A 27,400-nucleotide genomic window follows, 5' to 3' on the forward strand; every position below is an offset into this window, starting at 1 on the left:
TTCATGATTCTGGCGTGTTCCAACCAGCAGGGGGACGCATTTTTCACACCTCCACATCTTGCAGTAGAGATACCGAGATGATTGAGATACTCTCAATACCACCATCGGCGCTCTTCATTCCAGGCAGAGGAATGTTCTCTCCGACTATCCGAGCAGAACCTCGTAGAGAGAGTGTACCTGGGGGGTCTTTGGCCTTGAGTAACCAGCAAGTCCTGGTCTGGGGGACCTGATCGCGACAGCTTGGAACCTCAAGCTTCCGCTGTCCTTCCCCCCAGTCTCAGACTCTGGCAAGATGCATTCCGGTGATGGTGGGACAACTTCGACGCCTGCGTCCTTCCCTCCTTTTTGTCTGTGGAGAATGGGTCTCAACAAGACCAGGTTGTCTGTCAACCTTTCAATGGGAGAGCTCCACTGGGACTATGCGCAGAACGGTTTTCTGGACCTCTGCTTCCCCTTTCAATGGGAGAGCTCCACTGGGGACTATGCGCAGAACGGTTTCCTGGACCTCTGCTTCCCCTGACGGAACTCCCGGGAGAGCTTCTCCCACGGTACAGACTACTCAAACAACCACACTGCAACATCTTTCACGGACCGGGGGTGTCGCTTTGGCTTCATGCCTGGAGACACTACGCCTCCTCCTCAAGAAGAGACAACCCGCTACAGTCGCGGGACGGAGGTCGCGCCAACTGCGATAGTCATCCGCAGGGGTCCTTCCAGGCGAAGTGAAGAGTCTTCGGTGGTTGGTGCCGTGGGAGATATACCTCTTCCCTTGAGGCCTCTTCTCCAGCAATAACGGTCTTATTGCCTTTCGGCGGGAGAAAACTCCTTTCCCGCTCTCGGCAATGAAGCCTGTCGCTCAGCCTTTCCCTGACCTTCAGGCTTAAAGGAATAACTTTTTCCTGCCCGTTGGATCTTTCCTCGCTCATGCGAAGCTACGATCGTCCTTGCCCTAGTCGGAGTGAGACCTCCAACTTGGAGCATGGCTCGGACTTTTTTAGTCCCTTAAGAGCTCTTCTCAAGACCCTTTGCGACAGGCCTCGGATTGTATTCCTGTCTTGGGGTCTCCTGGTCACTCTGACCGCGGCCAGTGTGTAAGCAATCTTCTTGGTCTCGTACGACTCCGCCCTTTCTAAGGAAGAGGGGAAGGCAACATTCAGGTTCACTCCTGAGTTGTTGGCTAGACTCAGAACCTGGGGGGTCCCGGCCCTTCGGTCCAATTCCTTCAAGATTTCGAGTCTCCATTCTGTATCTGATGTCCCAAGACCTTCTCTTTCTTGCCAGTAAAGGAATCGAGAGGTTAGCTTTGGGAACAGCTGCAGTTTGTCCTCAGTTGCAGCCGATTTGGGAGGACACGGGGGAGAGTCACCAGTATACCTCTTCAGCTCGGACTCAAGGACATTCATCTCGACCTGTCTCCAGACCCTCCCCCGTCACGTCGCCCTACAGCACGATGTTGGATACATCGCAACGTCCCTCGCCTTAATTTGTTGGACAGAAACTTACGGTCTATTAAATTTCTTATTCCTGGTCTAGATATTAATCTCTGGCACCGTCGTTCAATTAATTCATTATGCATGTTGCATAAGATTTTTCATAACTCTGACCATCCTTTACATTCAGATCTCCCAGGACAATTCTATCCTGTTCGTAATACTAGGCAGGCAGTTAATTTTAATAGCCAGGCCTTCTCCATCACAAGGCTCAATACTACGCAGTACTCTAGAAGTTTTATTCCAGCTGTTACCAAGTTGTGGAATGATCTTCCTAATCGGGTAGTTGAATCAGTAGAACTTCAAAAGTTTAAAGTTGGAGCAAATGCTTTTTTGTTGACCAGGCGGACATGAGTCTTTTTATAGTTTATTTATGACATATTTGTTTTTGATGTTAATAGTTTATATACGACATGTCTGTTTTGACGTTGTTACTTATTTTAGAATGATTTATTGTTAATTTGTTCTCTTCATTTATTTATTTCTTTATTTCCTTTCCTCACTGGGCTATTTTTCCCTGTTGGAGCCCCTGGGCTTATAGCATCTTGCTTTTCCAACTAGGGTTGTAGCTTGGATAGAAATAATAATAATAATAATAATACTACTCTGTGACGCAGGTGCTACAAGCTGGAGTCTGGAAGCGTCTAATGACCTTCGCAGCCCACTTCCTGCAGGGCGTGACCCACAGGAGTTTCGATACGTTTTCTATCGCTCTGTGGTGGCTACACAACAGCTGGTCTAACCTCAGGCTCCTTTTTGAACAGGTAGCAGAAGGTTGAGGGCATTGTTATCAGGTTTTAGTCTGCATGAACGAAAGAAGTATGTCTGGCCCTTATTTCTTTCTTCATCATCCCCTCTACGGGGAAGCAGCATCCTGGTCTCTGCATAGCTGACCTCGAACCTCTGCAGGTAAACCATGCTTCCTTGTGTTCCGAGTATTGAGTCAATACTGTCGCGTCCCCCATACCCTGACGAGGTGGTATTGGGAACGTCCTAACCCAGAGTTCCTTCTGGAACTCCAGGTCAACTGCCTAGGACGGGTCACACTTCTTCCTTCACACACAAGCTTATGTAGGCCACACGGTTCCTTGCGGAGCAAGGAACTTGTGAGGTGCAGGGACTCCTTTTCTCGAGTGCGACTCACTCGGATTCTGAGTCCCCGGGTAAAGCCAAAGCCAGTATTTCGGTTACGGAACAAATGACAAATTCGAAGATAATTTGTATTTTTCCTAACCATACAAACTTTAGCTGTTTACACATATTTGCCCGCCAGCCCTGTCCCCCAAGACAAGTCCTACCTCTAAGTGAAAGTGAGCATTCACCTGTGTGTGAGGGGGGGAGGGGTAGTTAGCTACCACTCCCCTACCCCCCCGCTAACTAGCGTGGGGGTAATACACCCTCGTTAAATTCTAATTGCTCGCCATTTCAGCTGCGCTAAAAGGTAAACCCAATGTAAATAGCTAAGGTTTGTATGGTTAGGAAAAATACAAATTATCTTCGAATTTGTCATTTCACTGCTATTATCTTTTTTAAATCAGATTCTCTAAGCTTTTTTTCTTTTGAAAACTAAATTCTCAAAGCTATTTTCTTTTAAAAATCAAAATCTCATAGCTATTGTCTTTTAAAAACCAAAATTTCAAAGCTAATGTCTTTTAAAAAAACAAATTCTCACAGCTATTGTCTTTTAAAAAACAAATTCTCACAGCTATTGTCTTTTAAAAAACAAATTCTCACAGCTATTGTCTTTTAAAAAACAAATTCTCATAGCTATTGTCTTTTAAAAACCAAATTCTCTGAGATAATGTCTTTTGAAAACTAAATTCTCAAAGCTATTTTCTTTTTAAAACCAAATTCTCAAAGTTATTTTCTTTTAAAACAAAGTTCCCAAAGCTATTGTCTTTTAAAAACCAAATCCTCTGTGATATAATGTCTTTTGAAAACTAAATTCTCAAAGCTGTCTTCTTTTTAAAACCAAATTTTCAAAGTTATTGTCTAATTAAAACCAAATTCCCAAAGCTATTGTCTTTTAAAAACCTAATTCTCAAAGTTAATGTCTTACAAACTAAATTCCCAAAGCTATTATCTTTTTAAAAAAACAAATACGTACAAAGTAGAGTTACATTTCATAATTATGAATCTATTACACTTATTTTGATCTAATTAGTATAGCGAGTTAAAGCAGAACTTCCCTGAAGTGCGTCTTTTGTGCTTAGAATATTTTACCTTTCCTCCAGGTCACTCCGATCAGCAACACCTACAAATGAGCATGGACGAGGATGACGCCCTCCTTCAGTACGCCATTCAGCAGTCGCTGGTCGAGGCAGGGACCGAACAAGATCAGGTCGACATCTGGGAAGCGCTGCAGGCAGACCACAAACCGACTGTCAGACCCCAAGGGTGAGCCTAGCTTGTGTCTGTCGCTTATATAGGAGTATACAGTCAGTCCATAACATTGGTGGGTTTGATTGCTTGGGAGAGGGCCTAGGAAGGTCATATAATGCAAGTTTTTAATCTTATTTATGGCACCATAATCAGATTGATGATGGTGGTCTCAGAAATAGGATCAGTAGGAAATGATGATGAAAGATTCAAGATCAAGGTGTGGATATGTAAGGATGGTTGAATAGAGTCAAAAAGGTGTGGACATGTAAGGATGGTTAAAAAGGGCTCAAAGGTGTGGATATTTAAGGATGGTTGAATAGAGTAAAAAAAGGTGTGGACATGTAGGGTTGGTTAAAAAGGGCTCAAAGGTGTGGACATTTAAGGATGGTTGAATAGAGTAAAAAAAGTGTGGACATGTAGGGATGGTTAAAAAGGGCTCAAAGGTGTGGACATTTAAGGATGGTTGAATAGAGTAAAAAAAGGTGTGGACATGTAGGGTTGGTTAAAAAGGGCTCAAAGGTGTGGACATGCAAGGATGGTTGAATAGAGTCAAAAAGGTGTGGACATGTAGGGATGGTTAAAAAAGGGCTCAAAGGTGTGGACATGTAAGGATGGTTGAATAGAGTGAAATAGGTGTGGACATGTAGGGATGGTTAAAAAGGTCTCAAAGGTGTGGACATGTAAGGATGGTTGAATAGAGTAAAATAGGTGTGGACATGTAGGGATGGTTAAAAAGGTCTCAAAGGTGTGGACATGTAAGGATGGTTGAATTAAGTAAAAAAGGTGTGGACATATAGGGATGGTTGAAGAGGGCTTAGGGATGGGCAAACTTTTGAAATTGGAGGATGAAAAGGAATAGAAGATAGGATAAAGATAAGTAGGATTTATGGAAGGATTCAGTGAAGGAAGGAGATGCTTTCGATGGAGTTAGTTAAGAATTATCAAATTGACTGGCCAGTGAAGAAGCTTCCTCTGTCAGGCAAAATAACAAATATGTTTGGGAAGAATAAAAAGGAGTGAAGATTAATGTAATAAATGTTCTTAGGCCTTTATAATTTTACATATACATAAGAGGAAACACTTGAGGTTATCTTTAGAAACATTGTGATTTCCACAAATGATTGTAAATAAGGTACTTTGCTTCTTCACTGTCTATCTCGTGGATAATGAAATAACTAATGTCAATGACTAACTGTGGAACATGAGAGACTTTGTCCGATATTAAAAAAAAAGTGTAATTTTCAATATTAAACTTACCCGATAATCATGTAGCTGTCAACTCCGTTGCCCGACAGAATTCTATGGAGGGATACGCCAGCTATCACAATACTAGAAGGGGGTGTATTTACCAGCGCCACCTGTGGCCAGGTACTCAAGTACTTCTTGTTGACACCTCCTCAATTATTCCTCTGTCGTGCTTCCGGCAAGACGTTCTGGGATACGCTTATGTTCTTGGAGTATTTTCACGACTTTGGTGAAGTATTTCTCTTTGATTTCGGCTGTCGCTTTACTGGAAACTTCTATATTAGCTTAGTTAGCTTTTGGAATTAATTTGATTAATTATGGTGACGAGAGAGTATGAACTCTCGTTCACCTTTCAATGGCCGACCCTTCCCTTAGACGGAAGTGTTGGTGTCTAAGAGAGTATAGACTCTCTTTCTTAATTTTGCTTAACAAAAGTTATAGATTTATTTTATATCTCTCCGCCTCTTATAGGCCTCTTCGATTAACTTCCTTTTATTATAAACTCATTAAAATTAATTTTTATATTTGTTTATATTCGACCTTCCTAATAGTAGGCGGTCTTTTACCGAAGTTAATAAACTTTGAGCCCGTCATTTCGGTTTTACCTGTTAACATATTATGCTATTTCCGCCACAGAGTTTGAAAGATTTTCTTTGACAGTCTCGTACTGTTTTCAAAGCTGAACTAACGTTTTGTTTTGTCTCTGCAGTTGTTGACGTTCAGAACGTTCAACTTGCACTCTATCGTTACGATAGAGAAAGAATGTTCACGGTTTCACGTTGCAGTAAGAGTAACCGTGTCTAGCGTTTTGTTCATTCTTTCTTAACTTAATGGTTTTGATCCTAATAAAGTAACTTTTCAGTTTTTTTCCTTTAACAATAATATGTTTTAACGATATATATGATTGGGCTCTTCTCTCAGGATCTAAGTCAAGAGAGAGAGAGAGAGAGAGAGAGATAGAGACGGAGGGAGAAAGAGGATAAACGTTTCATTCAAGCCTGCCAGGCGTACGAGTAACGTCGTTATCGTTTTTTTTTTTGCTCTTCTCCCTAGTCTCTTTAGGGGAAGAAACTAAACGTTTCTAGAGTGATCTAGTGTTTAGTCTCTTTCCAACCACTGAATTATCTTTCATTAGATTTTTCTGTTACATTGTAATTCTGTTTTCGCAATTTCTAACTTTGAGAAAGGATAGAATTGCGTATTTCAGGTACAAACCACTTAAAGTTTCGAGTTCAGTGAAATAAGTGCAAACAGAAATCAAAGTGATAAGTGATTAGTGCGTGAGGGTACTTTTGTGCGCGCCAGTCGTCCTCCCAGTCCGGGACCTCTTGCAAGCTCCCAAGCCCAGGGGAGAAGCAATGTCGAAGGGCATAAGGGTTCAGCAGGCCTTGATCGGCGCACAGAAGTATTCTCGGTGGTTGTGGGCGTGTCTTACCGAGACCGTCACTCCCACCCGCAGACGATTGAGCCCTTATTTTGCTCGTCTGCAGAAGAGATTAGGGGAGAAAATAAAGGCAGAGTAACGCTGGTCTCAGGTCTCAAGACTTCTTAAACGTTAAGTCCAGACCTATGCCAGACGTACGAAGTTAAAGTTCACAACCCGAATGCACTACTGCACAGTCACAACTTTCGGTCTTGATGCGTGAGTGTCGGGCTGAGAGTGTTGCACCTCCTCCTCCGCCTACACTCCCTCCACCTGTTCTCGCTACGCCTGTGCTCGCCCAGCCTGCACCTGCTCCGCCTGTGCTCGCCCAGCCTGCACCTGCTCCGCCTGGTCGCAGCACCATCTGCCAGGCGTACGATGTTGTGAACTCTACTACAGTCCATGCAAGCACAGCTTTCGGACTTGATGAGTGAGTGTCGGGCTGAGAGTGTTGCTCCTCCGCCTCCGCCTACACTCCCTTCTCCTACACTCGCTCCGCCTGATCACAGTACCATCTGCCAGGCGTACGATGTTGTGGACTCTACTACAGTCCATGCAAGCACAGCTTTCGGACTTGATGAGTGAGTGTCGGGCTGAGAGTGTTGCACCGCCTGCACTCCCTCCACCTGTTCTCGCTCAGCCTGTGCTCGCCCAGCCTGCACCTGCTCCGCCTGTGCTCACCCAGCCTGCACCTGCTCCGCCTGGTCGCAGCACCATCTGCCAGGCGTACGATGTTGAACCACTTTCGGAGTTTGCTGTTCACAGTGTTGTTCAGCCTCAGCCTTCTTTAAGGCAACCCTTGCTTTGGGATCAGGAGAGTTACACTCTTCCTCCTCCTCCCCTTGCTGCTCCACCAGTGATGCAACACTCGGTTGAGGTACAACAACCTCTCCCGTCCATGAGTCAGTTTCCTCAGCTCTTGCTGCAGCGAGCTCAACCCTCCATAAGGCAAGCACCACAACACCTTAGCCTTGCGCCTCAGGAGCCTCAGCTTGCGAGACATTTACCTTGTTCTGCGCAGCCTCTTCCTCATCGCGCTCCGCTCACACCACAGGAACTGGAACTTGCTACTCCGCTTCCGCCAACCGCTCAGCAAGCGCAACCCTTGGGTTCAACCACTCATGCTAGGAGTCAGCCTCCTCCACCCATGCGCCTTCCTTCTGCTTGTCTTTTATTCAGCCTTTGCAGACTGAGCCTCAGGTGTTCCCTCATCGGAGTCTTGAAGAGGAAACCACACTATTGTTGTTCCAGTTCGTTCTGACTCTGCTGTTCAGCATACCATGGTTTAAACCCCATGCAAGCATGCAATAAGCACTCTAGCACTGGTCATGGAATTTCTGAGAAATGTTAAACGCCATGCACACGCTCTGCTTTCCTTTCAGCAGGCTCTGCTTACAGCAGGCTCTGCTTACTACATGCTCAGCATTCAGCATGCTCTGCATTCAGCATGCTCTGCATACAACATGCTCTGCATACAGCATGCTCTGCATTCAGCATGCTCTGCATACAACATGCTCTACATACAGCATGCTCTGCATACAGCATACTCTGCATACATCATGCTCTGCATACCTTACCGCATGCTTCTCAACACATCTTGGGTTGTTGCCAACTCACTAGACTGTCAAGCAGTTTCATAACGTTGCCTTCTAGTCTGCTGCTTTGCACCAGTGAACCCTCACTCAGAGAACTTAGCTTTTCTAGGATAAGGTCCCTGTAGATGAGAAAGTTCTTTTCTCCCTCCTTCTGATATTCCCTTGAGGACTCTGTCATTTGGAGGGAGCCTTTAGCTGCATAACCTCTTATGGACTTTTATTTAAGCATAACATGCTTACAGGGAAGGTAATGGTTACACTTCAGCCGCTAATCCCGTCTGTTACCACACCTGCTCCCATAGACCTTGAGCTGTGTTGCATGACATGCAGTCCAAGCTTAGTCCTTGTTAGAGGATCTTTTGTTTACGGAGTCAATGTGTCACGGGGAAGACGTTCAACAACCAACAAAGGGACTTGTTGTGACGCAGTGCGGCAACCTCAGCAACCCGTTAAGGAGTTGTCTGTACGACCCAGACAGTCTAGACAGATTCGGGTTGTCACTGTACTTCCTCGCTTGCCCATGATTGACAGTTTACAGACTGTGCAGCAGTATCATGATCTTGTGTCCGGCTCCGTCAGACGACTGGCTTTTAAGAGCTCCCTCAAGTCGTCGCTGTCTGGAGATTTTCAATGGACTATGGATCTGACCAAGGAACTGGGCCTCCTGGTCAATTTTGAGGAGTCTCAGCTCGTTCCATCCCAGACCATTGTCTCCTTGGGTATGGATCTTCAGAGTCGAGCTTTTCGGACTTGTCCGTCGGCCCCAAGGATCTTCCAAGCCCTAGAATGCATCCAGAGCATGCTGAGAAGGAACCGATGCTTAGTCAGGCAGTGGATGAGTCTAACAGGGACACTTTCATCGCTGGCCCTGTTCATCGAGTTAGGGAGACTCCACCTCCGCCCCCTTCAATATCATCTAGCTGCTCACTGGATAAAGGACATGACGCTAGAGACGGGCTCAGTTCCTGTTTCCGAAGAGATGAGGTCTACTCTAACGTGGTGGAAGAACAGCATTCTTCTCAAGGAAGGTCTACCTTTGGCTGTTCAGACCTCCGACCACCGTCTCTTCTCGGACGCATCGGACACGGGCTGGGGTGCGACACTGGACGGACAGGAATGCTCGGGAACATGGAATCAGGAGCAAAGGACACTTCACATCTATTGCAAGGAGTTGTTGGCAGTTCATTTGGCCTTGATAAACTTCAAGTCCCTCCAGCTTAACAAGGTGGTGGAGGTGAACTCCGACTACACCACAGCCTTGGCTTACATCTCCAAGCAGGGAGGGACTCATTCGAGGAAGTTGTTCGAGATCGCAAGGGACCTCCTCATTTGGTCAAAAGATCGAAAGCTCACGCTGGTAATGAGGCTCATTCAGGGCGATATGAATGTCATGGCAGATCGCCTCAGCCGGAAGGGTCAGGTCTTCCCCACAGAGTGGACCCTTCACAAGAATGTTTGCAGCAGACTTTGGGCCCTGTGGGGTCAGCCAACCATAGATCTATTCGCTACCTCGATGACCAAGAGGCTCCTCTTGTATTGTTCTCCGATTCCAGAACCAGCAGCAGTTCGCGTGGATGCCTTTCTGCTGGATTGGTCCCATCTCAACCTGTATGCATTCCCGCCGTTCAAGATTGTCAACAGGGTACTTCAGAAGTTCGCCTCTCACAAAGGGACACGGCTGACGTTGGTTGCTCCCCTCTGGCCCGCGAGAGAATGGTTCACTGAGGTACTGCAATGGCTGGTCGACGTTCCCAGGACTCTTCCTCCTAGAGTGGACCTTCTGCGTCAACCTCACGTGAAGAAGGTACACCCAACCTCCACGCTCTTCGTCTGACTGCCTTCAGACTATCGAAAGACTCTCAAGAGCTAGAGGCTTTTCGAAGGAGGCAGCCAGAGCGATTGCCAGAGCAAGGACGACATCCACTCTCAGAGTCTATCAGTCTTAATGGGAAGTCTTCCGAAGCTGGTGCAAGGCCAATGCAGTTTTCCTCAACCAGTACCAATGTAACCCAGATTGCTGACTTCCTGTTACATCTAAGGAACGTAAGATCCCTATCAGCTCCTACGATCAAGGGTTACAGAAGTTTGTTGGCAGCGGTTTTCCGCCACAGAGGCTTGGATCTTTCCTCCAACAAAGATCTACAGGACCTCCTTAGGTCTTTTGAGACCTCAAAGGAACGTCGGTTGTCCACTCCAGGCTGGAATCTAGACGTGGTCCTAAGGTTCCTAATGTCATCAGGATTTGAACCGCTCCAATCAGCCTCTTTTAAGGACCTCACATTAAAAACTTTTTTCCTCGTGTGCTTAGCAACAGGTAAAAGAGTAAGTGAGATCCACGCCTTCAGCAGGAACATAGGTTTCACATCTGAAACGGCTACATGTTCCTTGCAGCTCGGTTTTTTGGCTAAAAACGAGCTTCCTTCCCGTCCTTGGCCTAAGTCGTTCGAGATCCCAAGCCTGTCCAACATGGTGGGGAACGAACTGGAGAGAGTACTTTGCCCAGTTAGAGCTCTTTAGTACTATCTAAGAAGGTCAAAACCATTACGAGGACAATCAGAAGCCTTATGGTGTGCTATCAAGAAGCCTTCTCTACCAATGTCTAAGAACTCAGTTTCTTACTACATCAGGCTTCTGATTAGAGAAGCAAATTCTCATCTGAAGGAAGAAGACCTTGCTTTGCTGAAGGTAAGGACACATGAAGTGAGAGCTGTGGCTACTTCAGTGGCCTTCAAACAGAACCGTTCTCTGCAGAGTGTTATGGATGCAACCTATTGGAGAAACAAGTCAGTGTTCGCATCATTCTATCTCAAAGATGTCCAGTCTCTTTACGAGTACTGCTACACCCTGGGTCCATTCGTAGCAACGAATGCAGTAGTAGGCGAGGGCTCAGCCACTACATTCCCATAATCCCATAACTTTTTAACCTTTCTCTTGAATACTTTTTATGGGTTGTACGGTCGGCTAAGAAGCCTTCCACATCCTTGTTGATTTGGCGGGTGGTCAATTCTTTCTTGAGAAGCGCCAAGGTTAAAGGTTGTGATGAGGTCCTTTAGTATGGGTTGCAGCCCTGTATACTTTAGCACCTTTGAGTTGATTCAGCCTCCCAAGAGGAACGCTGCGCTCAGTAAGGAAGACGATCTTATTAAAGGCAGAGTAACGGTTCAAGTCGACTTCCTTACCAGGTACTTATTATTTCATTGTTATTGTGGATAACTGATTATATGAAATATGGGATACTTAGCTATCCTTTAATCTTGTACACTGGTTTTCACCCACCCCCCTGGGTGTGAATCAGCTACATGATTATCGGGTAAGTTTAATATTGAAAAATGTTATTTTTATTAATAAAATAAATTTTTGAATATACTTACCCGATAATCATGATTTAATCGACCCTCCCTTCCTCCCCATAGAGAACCAGTGGACCGAGGAATAATTGAGGAGGTGTCAACAAGAAGTACTTGAGTACCTGGCCACAGGTGGCGCTGGTAAATACACCCCCTTCTAGTATTGTGATAGCTGGCGTATCCCTCCATAGAATTCTGTCGGGCAACGGAGTTGACAGCTACATGATTATCGGGTAAGTATATTCCAAAATTTATTTTATTAATAAAAATAACATTTTAAGTCACAGAGCTTTATGGAAGTACAGAGAGTACTATTTTCATTTTATTATCATCATCATCATCCAAAACCAGCCCCGGAAAAGTAAAGAATAAACTATACAATATAAGGAAATTGATAAACAAGAAACTATTTATTAAAATAGATAAAAACATTTAATAGATGGAAGGCACAGAATGTATATATCAAAAGCTGTGCTAACCTACTCGACGAAGAACTTCCCGCAACTAGGTTGTACCTGGCATTTTAGTTTAGGTTATTGGCGAGCATATACTTTGGATGATCTTCCTCTGGTAATTCTATGTGTGTAATCATTTCATTATCATCGTCATCTCCTACGCCTATTGACACAGAGGGCCTCGTGTAGATTTCGCCAGTCGTCTCTTATCTTGAGCTTTTAATTCAACACTTCTCCATTTATCATCTACTTCACGCTTCATTGTCCTCAACCATGTAGGCCTGGGTCTTCCAATTAGTGCCTTGTGGGACCAAGTTAAACATTTGGTGAAACAATCTCTCTTGAGCAAACCATAAACAATTAATTTGAAATAATTCATTGTAATTTTGAAAAATGATTCTTTGTCTGCATTTTGAAAATTTTATGGAGCAAGAATTTCTAATAAAATATCAATCAAGACTAATTCAATTCGGCTATTTCCAATAATTATGATATGCTATATGTCTTCTCGCTGACCCTCTACGTATGTGAAGCAGCCAACACGTCTGTTGTGGTTGTGTGGGTTTGGGGAGGTCTTTTTTGTTAACTTTTCTTGCTTATATTTACTTAATTTCACCTATATATTTGGCTCTTGACTTAGAAATAATCTTTACTATCATTGAATAGAGTTTTGAATTATCGCCTATCCTCAAAGAAATGTATATGGAAATGATGATCGGTGCTCTGTTGTCGTTACGAAAGAGTCTGTTTTGCCTCCTGCTTTGACTCTGTTGCCGTTTCCTTTCCTCCACCTTGTCGTCCAACCTCTATCCACTTTTAACTTCATTGTGTTACATCAGGAAGTGGAATGGCCTCCCAAACCCCAGTACTGGACCATATGACCCAAATTCCATGATTCCAGGAAGGGCAGAAGGCTTTAGATAACTCATTCTGGGTTTAACCCCATAATCTGTAGAACATCATAATTAAGATTGTTTGAATATAGGGAAAACAGAGGTAGTACATTAAAGGGAAAAACCCCAGTGCTGGACCATATGACCCAAATTCCATGATTCCAGAAAGGGCAGAAGGCATTAGGTAACTCATTCTGGGTTTAACCCCGTAATCTGTAGAAGAACATAAGAGGGAAGATTGTTTAAATATAGGGAAAACAGAGGTAGTACATTAAAAGGAAAAAGGCCAAAGCAATTGCCAACGTAACTCTCTTTCTCGTCTTTTGCAGACCAAACTCGAAACCAGCCTCGCGGCCGAGCACGCCGTCTAGGTTATCGTTGCAGACCATAGAGGATGCCCAGTTGCAGAGGTGAGTTCTAATTTCAGAAACATTACTAATTTCAGAAACATTACTAGTTTCAGAAACATTAACAATTTCAGAAACATTACTAATTTCAGAAACATTAACAATTTCAGAAACATTACTAATTTCAGAACCTAACAATTTCAGAAACATTACGAGTAAGATCTTCCGAAGTCTATACCAAGAGCAGCATTTGACTGGTTGCAAATTAATTCAAACTGAAGCTATATATACATATATAAACATGGAGAGAGAGAGAGAGAGAGAGAGAGAGAGAGAGAGAGAGAGAGAGAGAGAAGAAAACTTGGACACTCCAAGTTTCATATTGCAATACCATGACGACACTCAGTTTCATCTAAAATAGAATAATTGTTAATTTTATTTTCGCTATCATTGTTGCCTACCTTAATCTTCTTATTCATTGTTATCCTTACATTAAGGGGTCGGTTGCTTGATGCTTATTCTCCAATGCCTTCAATCAAAGGCATCCTCTTCCACCAAACCTCTTCCCTCCATATCATCCTTCACCTTATCTCGCCATCTAATTCTCTGCCTCCCTCTTGATCTTCTCCCCCTAACAGGCTCCTCCCAAGCCCTCCTCACTCCCTCCTCGCTCCCTCCCCACCATCCATTCTCAACACATGTCCACACCATCTCAGCTTTGAAACTCTTTATCACCTCCGCAATCTTTACTACGCCTGCCATTCTTCTTATTCATAATTTTCCAATCTTTCAAGCAGTGATATTCCCATAATCCATGTCTACATTCTCATCTCTGTTCTTTCAAGCATTGCTTCCATTTTTCATCTTAGAGCTCACATTTCCAATCCATACATTAACCCTTTTACCCCCAGGCTCTTTGGAAATTTCCAACCCTTAACTCTCCGGGGGTTGTTTTTTCCCCAGCACATTTTGCAGTATATTTTTTTTAAATTGCTCTAACAGCCTTCATTTTTGTCATAGAGAGGTCAGGTTGGTCTCATTCTCTTGGAAAATGCCTGAATTTTCTCAAAAAAATTATCAAAAATATAAAGAACCAAATTTTTTTGCAAGGACGTACCGGTACGTCCATGGGGGTAAAGGGATGGGTTTTGTGAAACGTACCAGTACGTCCTTTGGGGGTAAAAGGGTTAACACTGGTCTTATTATGCTATAGATTGTGACCTAACTGGATTATTTTATATATAAAATATCAACTTTAAGGATGATAGAATTATTTTGAAATCATGTAACTGCATTAGAAAGTTTTTGAATTGTCCAACTTAGCAAGATCTTACTGTATTGTAAAGTGGTGGAAGGCTTAGTCCTGTAAACCTTTTAGACTTTCAAATAGCTTTAGTTCTCAAGTGATATTTTACGTTAAAGGAAGGTTTCGTCTTCTGTAGTATTGTGGGATGATCTTCCTAATCGGGCAGTTGGATCAGTAGAACTTCATAAGTTCAAACTTGCAGCAAATGTTTTTATGTTGAACAGCCTAACATAAGTGGTTTTATAGTTTATATATGAAATATATGTTTTAATGTTGTTGATATTTTGAAATATTTTATTCCAATTGGTCGTTACTTCTTATATCATTAATTTATTTCCTTGTTTCCTTTCCTCATTTGGCTATTTTTCCCTGTTAGAGCCCTTGGGCTTATAGCATCTTGCTTTTCCAACTAGGATTGTAGCTTAGCTAGTAATGATAATGATAATAAGGATATTATTAATTTTGTCTGTCCTGGCCCCATCACTTATGAAACCTCAAGGGTGGGGTTGTAGTGCCGTAAGTGCACCTCACGGGGTTGTGCTGTAGGCATGACTCGAGGGTCTGTATTGTTCCTTGGGCCGCTAGTTGCACTATCTTTATATCCTTTTACTTTAACTCCTTTCCTGCTTCCCATCTTCAATCTCAGGACCTTGCTATACAGTCTAGCCCTAATTCACAAATCCCAATATATACTAATCGGCCTACTTTAATAACATTCGGAGATCCAAACGCATATTCAGCTGAAATCCTAAATCTCGGACACTGTAAAAAAAATTTTAAATGAAATACTGTACTATAATAAAACAGTATTAAATACAGTAATTTGATGCAGTAAGCAAGACGACATTTGCAATATGAAACAGGATTATTTGTTGACTTTTGCAGCTGGAAATCGAAGGCATGCGGGTTAGGTTAGGCCTACCCTAAGCAAAAATTTTATTCGACTTGCAAAGAGCTTCTTGGAACATATCAAGTTTGTAAGATAAACTTTCTGTGATGTTGTCTGTTGTCAAAGTTTGTGTAGCTGTTGGAAGTTAGGAGAAGACTTTAACTTTCCTAATATTCAGGTTGTCTGTTGTCAAAGTTTATGTAGCAGTTGCAAGTTAAGAGAAGACTTTAACTTTCCTAATATTCAGGTTGTCTGTTGTCAATATAATCAGGTTGTCTGTTGTCAAAGTTAATGTAATGTAGCAGTTGCAAGTTAAGAGAAGACTTTAACTTTCCTAATATTCAGGTTGTCTGTTGTCAATATAATCAGGTTGTCTGTTATCAAAGTTTATGTAGCAGTTGCAAGTTAAGAGAAGACTTTAACTTTCCTACTATTCAGGTTGTCTGTTGTCAATATATTCAGGTTGTCTGTTGTCAAAGTTAATGTAGCAGTTACAAGTTAAGAGAAGACTTTTTAACTTTCCTAATTTTCAGGGCGATAGAGGAATCGCTAGCGATGAGCTTGGGTGTGACGCTTCCGCCCAGGAAGACGGAGGAACTGGCCGTCACAAACAGCTCCGAACAGGACGGCCCCGTCCCGGGAGGAGTCGTGGCCGTCACGCCGGTCGATTCGGAGATGGCCATGGCACTCTCTCTCTCGCAGCAGCACCAGGAGGAAGAGGAGACGCGTCGTCGCCAGGAGGAGGAGACCCTAAAGAGAATCTTGGAATTGTCACTGACCGAGAAATAATGACGGCTGATTCTTAGTCGCTTTTCAAAATTCTGCTTTGCCTCAAACAAAAACCCCTTCGTAACAATGATTATTTGATGAGTGTACGTTAACGACTATTGATGGAACGATGTTTTAGACCGAACGCTCACTTTGTATTCCGAAATATCCCGAGTTGGACTGTCTGCTGTGATGTTGAAAAGCCGAGTCAGCGTTTGTGAATGGGAGGGACTGTTTGAGGTATATCAGCTGAAAGTCTCATAATAATCAAAGTTAAATTCAGAAGACTTTAATGATTGTTTTCTATATGAAATTATACTTATTGGTATTGATATATACATGCAGTATATGAATATATATATTTATTATATTTAAATACAAAATTACATGCGCAACATACATATTAAGTACATATTAGATTTATATATATTCTAATAAATATATTCTAATAAATTACCAGGATGAACATAACATTTAAATCTGCTTTGAGAAAAGGTGGATCATTTATAAAGGAGTTTATTCACCAAAACAAATTCAATTTATCCTAAAGTGAAAAACTATTCTATTTGAACAGGGATAATGTCCTTAACAAAGTCAAACGATATATTCAGCCATTGCTTGGCCCTCCCTGGAGGAGTAGGGCTTTGTCAGTCTCAAGGACATTGTCCTATCCTTGCCCTCTGCCATTCGTATGCGATCTTTAAGCCTTTAAACCTTCGACAAAAAGAAATCGCCCTAGTTAACGATGAAGACTTTTCTCCGGGGGTGGGGCAGTCTGCGGTCTCGTCAGTTCAAAATGCACGTGCCATTCCTGAAGACAATATTGTGTGATTTTTATAATGTGCGTAGTATGTTTGCGCCAAGTAGCCATCTTTTGTGGAAAAGTTAAAAAGTCCCCTCTTCTCATTACGAGCATGGCACACGGCCGCAAAGTTTGGCAACCTTTGTTTTGTTGCCGTTGTTGATTATATGCAAAATAGGCCATGAAAATTTGCCTCTGTAACTGCCTCTTTAAAGCAGTTCATAGCCTACTTGGCAGACCATTGCAAAGGATGTTTTTTCGTACCAATTCGTCGTGCATTAGATGTTACTGGAAATTGAAGTTTTATTTAAAACTTAACCCGGTAATGATGTTAAACTAATAATTACGATATTGTCACCACAGCACCTTCTTAAAGCAAGTAATTGTAGATGAATATTAAATTGATACAGTTTGATAAAAATGCTGGTCATGTTCAGACCTGAACTTTGAACCTCATAGTAGGTTAGAGCTTAAGAACTGACCATTTTTCTTATTTTATTACAAATTAATCCTTTCCTATATGAAAATCTTACGAAACCTCTCAACAAATTTTTTTGCTAATAGTTAAGAATCATACTCGAAACCTTAATCGTTGTTTTTTTCATAACCGAGATGCTATTTTCCCTCGAGTAGCCAGCGTGTTGTTATTATCAATTAATTTAACCAGAGCACTATGTTAAAATTATTAACTTTCAAAGGACTGGCAAAGTCCTATATAATTCTCTTTTGTCTGTATATAACTAGACCTTGGACTATGAAGAGTTGATTAGTTTGAACTCGTATTGAAGGTTTCTACCTATCAAAGAATCTTTTAAGATGTCGAAATATCAGGGAGTATCAACATTCGCTGCCTTGATAAAGTTAAATGGAGTTTTACTCTGTGTGTACGTATACTTTATCAATACTTTATCATTATTTTGTAGAGTCCGATACTGTAGCGTTCTGCAATAGGGGACTTCATAGCATTGCCAAAAGGGGGAAATTAATCGTGAGAAAAAGGGAAATTTTGTGAAAATTGTAGTATTAGTAGCATTTTCTTGCGTTTCTAAATGTGGCTACATGAGTCTGGCCGAAAGGAGTCCGGATGTAAGATTCGAGAGGCGTACTTCGCAGGGGCACAATGCCGTGCCCTGTGGAACCTGCCGCGGATGCGAAACCCAGATTTTCTTTTGTTCTGTGGAGTCTAAAACAGTTTATATATTTGTGAGAGTGTAAATTTTACCAGTATTTGTTTGTGAGAACAAAGTTAAAAAAAAAAAAAAAGCTTATTTGTACGTGACGCGGCCACTCTTGCGCCCAGCGAGGGCCTCCGTGAAATGCAGTGTATGTTGGGTAGATGATGGTGGCTGATAGTGCCTCTTCAAAGCCTCTTTTTATATGGGGTTATTTAGCAAAAATAACCTTTATTTAGCTAGTGATTTTTGCACTGCATATGAGCTTTACATTAAGCACAATAGTTTGTATGACTTGGGAACCGAGTCGACTTCGTCGCCACACCTGTAGGTCGAATCCTCCGGATATTTGTATCGTGCTCTTCTGTCTCGAGTATCAGTAGGGTTTTTTGGGGGGACGATCCATTATCTTTTGGGCAGGACGTGGTCGAACGGTTTCGTAGGGGATGCGTGGTTGTCGCCAGACGAAGGGTCCACCTTCCGTAACATTCCCTCTGTGACCTCGCGGAGCTTCCTCTCTTCCTGTCCTGTTACAGCATTTCTTCTGTGACCTCGCGGAGCTATCTCTCTTCCTGTCATGTTCCAGCGTTTTTTCTGTGACCTTATGGAGCAGCCTTTCCTCTTCCTGCCATGTTTCGGCATTCCTTGTGTGACCACGCAGAGCTCTTCCTCTTCTTGTCCTGTTCCAGTATTCTTTCTGTGACTTCGCGGAGCCTTTCCTTTTCCTCTCGTGTTTTGGCATTTCTTCTGTGACCTTGTGGAGCCTGTCCTTTTCCTTTTTTGTTCCGGCATTCCTTCTGTGTCTTTGCGGAGCCTTTCCTTTTTCTGTCCAGTTCCAGCGTTCCTTCTGTGACTTCGTTCCTCTTCCTGTTATGTTACAGCATTCCTTGTGTGACCTAGCGGAGTCTTTCCTCTTCTTGACCTGTTCCGGCACTCCTATGGTCACGAGTGTCTCTTCCCTTTCCCTATTCCCTTTGTGGAGTCGGGTCATCCTGCACAGGTGAAGGATGACCTCGTCCAATTGAAAATTTGAAATGCTGTACAAGGTAGGTCCCCTTCTCTGGCTTCATCCAAGCTGCCGTCATAAATGGTTCAAGCGTTGACGTGAATCTGTTATTTTTGCTCTTTAGTTTCGTCTTTTTCGAGAAGTTTCCATCAATTGGAAGAAGTGATTTGTATCTATGTGAGTAAATGGATTAAATAATAAAATTAAATAAGACCAACTCCTTATTCATCCTCCTCTAAGTGACTTCTTATTGTGCCGATTTCTCAATGAATTGTTGATATCATCAGTATTCTGTGTAGCTTCTAATGTTTTTTTTAAAGTTTTTGTCATTCTGTGAATGATATTTACAGAATTGTTTTGATAATCATTTTCATTTTTCAGGTAAATATTTGAAGTTTTTACTCTGCAAAGGATAGAGTGAAAAGTCACAAGCTGGGAGATGTAAATCATGACAGTATTCTGGCTGAGAAACTAAAGGAAAATTCCCCTTCAGTTCCCACCCAGCTTAAAAAAATCCAGTTTGTCATTGAAACAGTTTGTTTGTTCTTCAACACAATGGCTGGACAATTTAACAAAACTAAATAGTATTTTTACAATGTATGGATCTTGGGGGAAAATTACTTAGGGCTATAAACCCTAGACATTTTGTCCCTTTAATTCTCATGAACTTAATGTCCTTTTAGTCATTTACTGTTACCGTTGTATTTTTAATGAGAACAAAGGATATTTTCAGATAGTTTATTCACAGAGGCCTGAAACAGTTATATATAAAACAGTATATACATACTCATTTTTTTTTAATGAGTCGCATTTGTAGACTCGCAGCGGTGCACTTTTAGCTCAAAAAAGTTTCCTGCTCTCTGATTGGTTAGAATTATCTTGTCCAACCAATCAGCAACCAGGAAACTTTTCCGAGCTAAAAGGGCACCCCTGCGAGTCAGTGCAAATCTGCCTCGCTATAAAAAATTGACTATAGTTAATACAAATAGGGTTCCTGAATGTAACTATGATAAAATGCTGTTGAAGGTTAAAACTACACTAAACATAAGGTGAAAATTTTATAGTGAATATACTTTCCCTTCAGAGTCAAGGACTATTGAGATAAGGAAATACACCGTCAAGGTATTCTTGAAAACCTAGATGGCGTTATATGTAGGCGTACACAGTTAACAAATAGGCAATATAAGAATGAAAATGAATTCATATAATTGATAATTTAAGATTTTTACAATACACAACAGTTATATTTATGCATTACATTTCTAAAATTTTTCATATTTTATTTATATTTCCCGGGAATTTCTGACGTAGCAGATCGATTAAAGTCAAGTACGCATTGTTATAATTATGGAGAGGAAATTTAAGAGGACTGCCAAGTCTCTATTCTTTATCGTGAAAGATTGATGTCATAGTGGTAGCCAGGCCTAGTTGAAGAAGTATGGTTGTTGGCAGAGACCCAACAGAATATTAATTTGATTTCAAGTCAAAGGAAAATCTAGTGATTTATAAACTTGTTTTTTTTGGAGGAACTCTAGTTAATGTAATGCAGACTTTATTTAAATCAACATGGGGAAATCCGTAGCGAGTTTCTTGTGTACCAAAGACGTGCTAATTTGCACGATACTAAACAATTACATAACATAGGTTTGGTTTCCGATTTAAGTAACATAGTATGGGTAGATTCTAGAGTATTTTTCAAGTTTATAAACAACATTGCAACATTAGGCCACGTCAGTCACCGTAAAAAAAAATATATAAGTAGCCTAATGTAGGGAAAAGAAGTAAGATTTCTTTTACGAGGCACAACGACTTGCGCCTCGTAGAAGAAATACAAATTCAGGTTACGAAACTTGATTCAAGTAAAGAGAATTATTTGTAAGTATAGTAATCATATAGGTATTGTAAATGAATATTTTTTTCAGGTTCTATAATAATAATTATTTCTAATATGGATGAGAACTGCAAGATGACAAGAAATTTGAGATTTATATGACTTGTATCAATAAAACCGCGCCAGACGTCTGTGTGTTTTATAATTAAGAGAATAGATATGTACATCTATGGTAGCTTCAGTATCAGAAGCTCAACTAAAATTAATTTCTACTCCTATTTTAGGATTGTTTTAGATGGAGTTAACATTGATGAAGTACTACAAATTCCTATAATATTCATCTTACTTTTTTTGACATCTTCACTTGAGAACATATTTTTTTAGTGTGACTGATAATTGGTCAAATGTTTCAAAGTTGTTTATAAACGAAAAATACTATCGAATCTAATCTACCCATATTATTTTTTTAAGCCTTTAGAAATTCTTATTCAAAATTAATGTTACTGTAGATGTTTAGTAGACACTTAATGTTTCTTATTATTTTCATTAAAAAGACCAGGATGTTCGCACACAGCACAGCAAGAATATTATATAGTAACAAATGGTATTTATAAGTGGCAGGGAAACTTACAGGTCTCTTGAGGAGAGACGGGGAGAAAGATTCGGAAAAAGCTGAGGAAAGGAGAACGAGTGATATGGGGGAACCGAATTGGTTGACTCTTGAGTTTCTAATGTTCAATGAACATCTACTGCGTTTGAAAGCTTTAGGTTTCCGTAGGGTGGGTATGCCTTCGGTGCACCTCACACGAAGGACTGTAGGCATTACTTACTTTGGCTGCTAGCTCACTTTCTTTACGTCTTTCTGGCTTAAACCTGTTCCCAATTCCTTTCTTCCATGTTGCTCTTCAACCTCTTCTAACTTTTACTGTATGTAATTGATCGATATGTTTTCCCTCATTAGTATTTTGGTGCTGAATGGCTCCCCAGGTCCCAGTGCTAGGCTACATAGTCCAAGTTAATAAATCCAATCCAACCCAAATTCTTGCGTCTTCGAGTGGCCCAGAAAATTTGAGTCTCCCTCCGGTAGTGATGCATGAAGATACAATAGTTATTTTAAAACTTCTCAAAGGGTTGTCGTGGCTTCATTGGTAATGTCTCTGCCTGGTGTTTGCCAGATGGGTGTTCAATCCCCGCTATAACTCGTTAGTGCCTTTAGCGTCTGCAACCTTACCATCCTTGTGAGCTAACGTTTGGGGGTTTGGTGGAGCCTATAGATCTACCTGTTGAGTCATCAGCAGCCATTGCCTAACCCTCACTGGTCCTAGCTTGGATGGAGAGGGGCCTTAGGCGCTGATCATGTAATATATATGGTCAATCTCTAGGGCATTGTCCTGCTTGCTGGGGCAGTGTCACTGTCTTTTGCCTCTGCCATTCATGAGCGACCTTTAGAACCTTCAAGTTTCAGGTACAGAACTAAGATAAGCAACATGGATATGAGAGCAAACTAAAGTAGAGGATATTCTAACAACATTAAAGAAGAAGAATGGACATGGACAGGACATGTAATGAGAATGAGAGATAATAGATGGATATTAAGAATAACAGAATGGGTCCCTAGAGATTGTAAAAGAGGCAGAGGAAGGAAGGGAAGACGATCGATTGGTAGTTGCTAGAGTACAGTTGGACAGAAAGTGTCATTTTACTTTCCATAATCTTATTTTGTTTACCTAAAGCTCACCATTCCGGGCTTACATTCTTTTAACTTCGCTATCATTATCATTGTTATTTTTTCATTACTATCTACGCTATAATCCTATACTCAATTTTTTTTAGTGAGGCTCATTTGCACCGACTTGCAGCGGTGCCCTTTTAGCGCAGAATCGTTTCCTGCTCTCTGATTGGTTATATTTATCTTGTCCAACCAATCAACGATCAGGAAACTTTTCAGAGCTAGATAGGCACCCCTGCGAGTCGGTGCAAATCTGCCTCACTAAAAAGAATTGACTATAGTTGGAAACGTAAGATGCTATAGGCCGGATTCCAACAATGAAAAATAGCCCAGTGAAAAAAGGATATATGGAAATAAACTACAAGAGAAGTAATGAACAATTACAATAGAATATTCTAAGAATAGTAACATTAAAATAGATGTTTCATATGAAATCTTAAAAAAAAAATACAAGAAGATAATCAAGATAGAATAGTATGCCTGAGTGTACCCTCAAGCAAGAAAACTCTACCCCAAGACAGGGGAAGCCCATGGTACAGAGGCTATGTCACCACCCAAGACTAGAGAACAAAGGTTTGATTCTGGAGTGTCCTCATAGAAGAGCTGATTACCATAGTTGAAGAATCTTTTCTACCCTTAGCTAGAGGAAAGTGGCCACTAAATAGTTACAGTACAGTAGTTAACCTCTTAAGCAAAGATGAACTGTTTGGTAATCTCAGTGTTGTCAGGTGTATGAGGACAGAGGAGAATGTGGAAAGAATATATCTGAGTATTTAGTGTATGTGTAGGCAAAGGGAAATTGAGCTGTAACCAGAGAGAGGGATCCAATATAGTTCTGCCTGGCTAGTCAAAAGACCCAATAAATCTCTAGCACTAATATCTTAACAGGTGGCTGGTGCCTTGGCCTATACTGGGGGAACACTGACTGTCCTAAGCCCTTATACTCATTAACAATCTCTAGAGGTTCGTCCATAACTCAAATTTGTTGTCTCTGCATTTTCGTTGAACATTATCTTAGTTTTACTCATATTCATTTTCAGTCCTACATTTTTACTTTTCCTATTTTAATTATGTCATCTGCAAATCTTAAGTTGTTTAGGTATTCCCCATTAATATTAATTCCCACATTTTCTCCAGTCTAATTTGTTAAAATTGCTAGGCATATATTATATATATATATATATAGATATATATATGTATATATATATATATATATACATATGTATATATATATATATATATCTATATATATATATATAGGCATAGATAAATATATATATATATATATATATAGGCATAGATAAATAGATATATATATATATATATATATCAATAATAAATGCAGCCATTTCAAGTCATCTGCAGGACAAAGGCCTCAGACATCTTATTCATGTCTGGGGTTTGGCCATTTTCATCACCAAGCTGGGCACTGCATATCAGTGATGTTGGGAGATTTTTTTTTTCTGATATCTCACAGCAAACCAACCTAGTATGGGTGGCCCTGACTAAATGCAGCATTGCCAGTCATGGCGATACACAAACCCTTTCACCACGATAAGGTTGAAAAGCTAATTTTAGGGGTAAATACATGGGTGACGTGTGTTAATTTTGCAAAGATGATAATATATAATAATAGGAAGGGTAAAGGAATAAGATATCCCAATTGATTTCAAGGTTGAATTGGATTAAAGTAAGACTTATTTATGGCACAAGTAAAATAATATTAATTATAGTTTTAGGTATAAGCAAAGAAGCAAACTTATTTTGCGGAGTGACTATGAGAGAGAGAGGAGAGAGAGAGAGAGAGAGAATTGCAAGCGGTAAGATAATCAATCACACTACCAGAGAGAGAGAGAGAGAGAGAGAGAGAGAGATTTGATTACAAATTAACAAGATAGATAAAAAGGATTATTCAACGCAGACAATTCACAATGAAAACAAAATAGATTTTGAGTTTTTCAAAGCAAATTGAAAAAACGATAAATGAACGAACTTTCAAATTGAAGTCTTCCGGTGAGACACTACACAAGTGGTGCTTTATATTATCCCAGGTGTAGCCAAGTGTGTAGGGACCCGGGGGGGGGGGGGGTGTAAATGCTATACTCACATCTGTCTTGAACACTTGTGTTTTCATTCCCTTTTTAAACTAAATCAAATCACGTGGAGAAATTATGTATTTTGACCTACGAAATATACCATAACTGACTTGGACTGATCTCAAGTCTGGATAGGCCTAAGCCTTTAGTTCAAAGGTAGATAGGCTACAGTCTTGAGTCCGGTCTCAGGCCGGGATAAAGTCCGAGGTCCGGTAATACTGTATATCTCGGATCAAATGCAATTTCAAGTCCCGCATTTTCCCCATTACAGAAAAGTCCCAAATCTAGTTACGGTCTCAAGTCTGGATATAGTCCCAAGTCCTTATATTGTCTCTTTTTATAGTTTATACATGAGAGATATATTTTAATGTTGTTACTGTTCTTAAAATATTTTATTTTAATTCCTCACTATTTCTCTTATAGTCTACTTATTTCCATATTTCCTTTCCTCACTGAGCTATTTTCCCCATTGGAGCCCTTGGGCTTATAGCATCCTGTTTTCCAACAAAGGTTAGGCCTATAGCTTAACTAATAATAATAATAATAATCGTCTCAAGTCTGGATATGATCCTAAGCTCTTATTCTGTCTCAAGCCCTGACACAGTCCAGAGTCTGGTTAAAAGAGGATTGAACATGAAAAATTATATTGTCAACATAACTATAGCCTTTATATAGGCCTAAATTTATCACAACGATATTCAAGCCCTGTGTGTGTGTGTGTGTGTGTGTGTGTGTTTGTTTACAAGATATCCAGAGTCCCGAGTGAAATTGAGTTAATTTATTTATTTATAAAGAAAAATATTTTTACTTCAAGTTTAAATTTTTCTGGAGATTAGGTCTAAAAAGTTTCATTATTATTATTATTATTATTATTATTATTATTATTATTATTATTATTATTATTATTATTATTATTTTAAAAAAATATTAACATAGGCCTACTAACAAAAATGTGGAAATAATTTAAAAATAATCATGGAAAGGTTTTCATCACGTTTAGGCCTAGGCCTATTTTATTGTCTGCAATCTGTTCAATATATTATTGCAAATCCCTTTAGTTATATCTTTCAAAACGGCAAAACATGCTTGATTGCAATATTGCAATGCTTTGACATGCAATGAACAGCTGCTTGTAACAAACATTACATTTCTATTTTCAAAATCTGGTCAGCCACAAAATATTCTATTTATTATTCCTTTCAATAATTACACTATACTTGAAATGTAACAAAATACGAATTATATTCATGCAGTTTCTTGACTATCTAAGCTCAATATGATAATAGTTAGGCCTATTTATTCAAATATATCATATTAGCCACGTGTTGCATAATACCTCGTTCAAACTAGCAAACAGAATCAGACATTTAGACAAACTTTTATAGTTTATCATGATCAATCACAGAGGCGTATTTTTCTTAATAGAAAAAAATATGTAGTAATTAGAATATATTTTTTTTGATAAATTATTATTAAAACTGATTTTATATATTTTCAAGATTTATATATCTAATTCCCTTAAAAGTAAAAAATGAAAAAAAAGAGAAAAAACATAACTGTAGCAAGCAATTTTATGGAATTTCATGTAGGTCTATTGAACAGCAACTCATAAATCGCAGGACCCTCCCCCCCTCTCTCTCTCTCTCTCTCTCTCTCTCTCTCTCTCTCTCTCTCTCTCTCTCTTGGCGGGATATTCCAGTCCTCTGATTGGCTGTCTCTTCTCATCCGTGATTGGTTGTTGTCTTTGTTTACAAATTCTCACATACACAGCTAACATCGTAGCCAGAACCAAGTTAATTACTCCTTTGCAAATTACATATTTATTCAGCTTACGTATTTGAACAAGATTTATTATGTATTTTGTTATTAAATTGATAATAATTTGTATTTCTTTTCATAAACATTATAATTTTTAAGTCTTAATTCATCTATAATAAGTATAAGTATTTTACCTCGACCCAGCTAAATTCATTCATAAAATACGCGATTGTATGACGTCACATACAACCACCAATCACAGCAGAGGACGAATCAGCCAATGAGACGCCAGATATTTCCCGCTAAGGAAAAGCAAAAGGTGAGAAGGTTCCTCTACCTTATGGGCTGCTGTTGGCCAACTAGCCAAATTCACATGAGATATTTCTTCAAACGCTCTAGTGTGGGTGGCTTTTAAATATTTCCTATTTCTATTGTTTTATACATACAGTGATGATTATATATATATATATATATATAGAGAGAGAGAGAGAGAGAGAGAGAGAGAGAGAGAGAGAGAGATAGATATAGATATAGACATAGATATAGATATAGATATAGATATTAGATATAGATATAGATATAGATATATATATATATATATATATATATAAGATCCATTTTATTACTAAATGATTGTTTTAAGAATGTTTTAAGTTTGATTCCATAAAATTTCCAGTTTTAATTCATAATTTATTAGAAATATGTATACTGCTGGTATTATGTACCCTTTATGACAATATATTTCCTAATAAACATATATTATATGATTAATGTAACCAAATACGAATTAAAGTTACGCAGTTTACTCCACTATTTAAGCTCAATATAATTAATAGCTCACTCAAACCAGCAAACAGAGATGCAAA

At 40.1% G+C, this 27,400-nt stretch overlaps 1 protein-coding gene across 2 annotated transcripts in view; it reads left to right on the forward strand.

Annotated features, from left to right (window-relative positions):
- The window catches only part of LOC137627094 (ankyrin repeat domain-containing protein 13D), a 76,676-nt gene extending 57,343 nt beyond the window's left edge, over window positions 1-19,333 (forward strand). For both annotated transcript variants that reach the window (XM_068358105.1, XM_068358106.1), the window contains exons 14-16: window positions 3,725-3,887; window positions 13,160-13,240; window positions 15,906-19,333. In XM_068358105.1, the coding sequence (XP_068214206.1) occupies window positions 3,725-3,887; window positions 13,160-13,240; window positions 15,906-16,161 (500 nt within the window). In that variant the 3' untranslated portion in view covers window positions 16,162-19,333. The remainder of the gene's footprint in view (window positions 1-3,724; window positions 3,888-13,159; window positions 13,241-15,905) is intronic.
- Window positions 19,334-27,400: the final 8,067 nt, after the last annotated feature.

Source organism: Palaemon carinicauda, chromosome 34, assembly GCF_036898095.1.
Source record: "Palaemon carinicauda isolate YSFRI2023 chromosome 34, ASM3689809v2, whole genome shotgun sequence".
Taxonomy (NCBI): domain Eukaryota; kingdom Metazoa; phylum Arthropoda; class Malacostraca; order Decapoda; family Palaemonidae; genus Palaemon; species Palaemon carinicauda.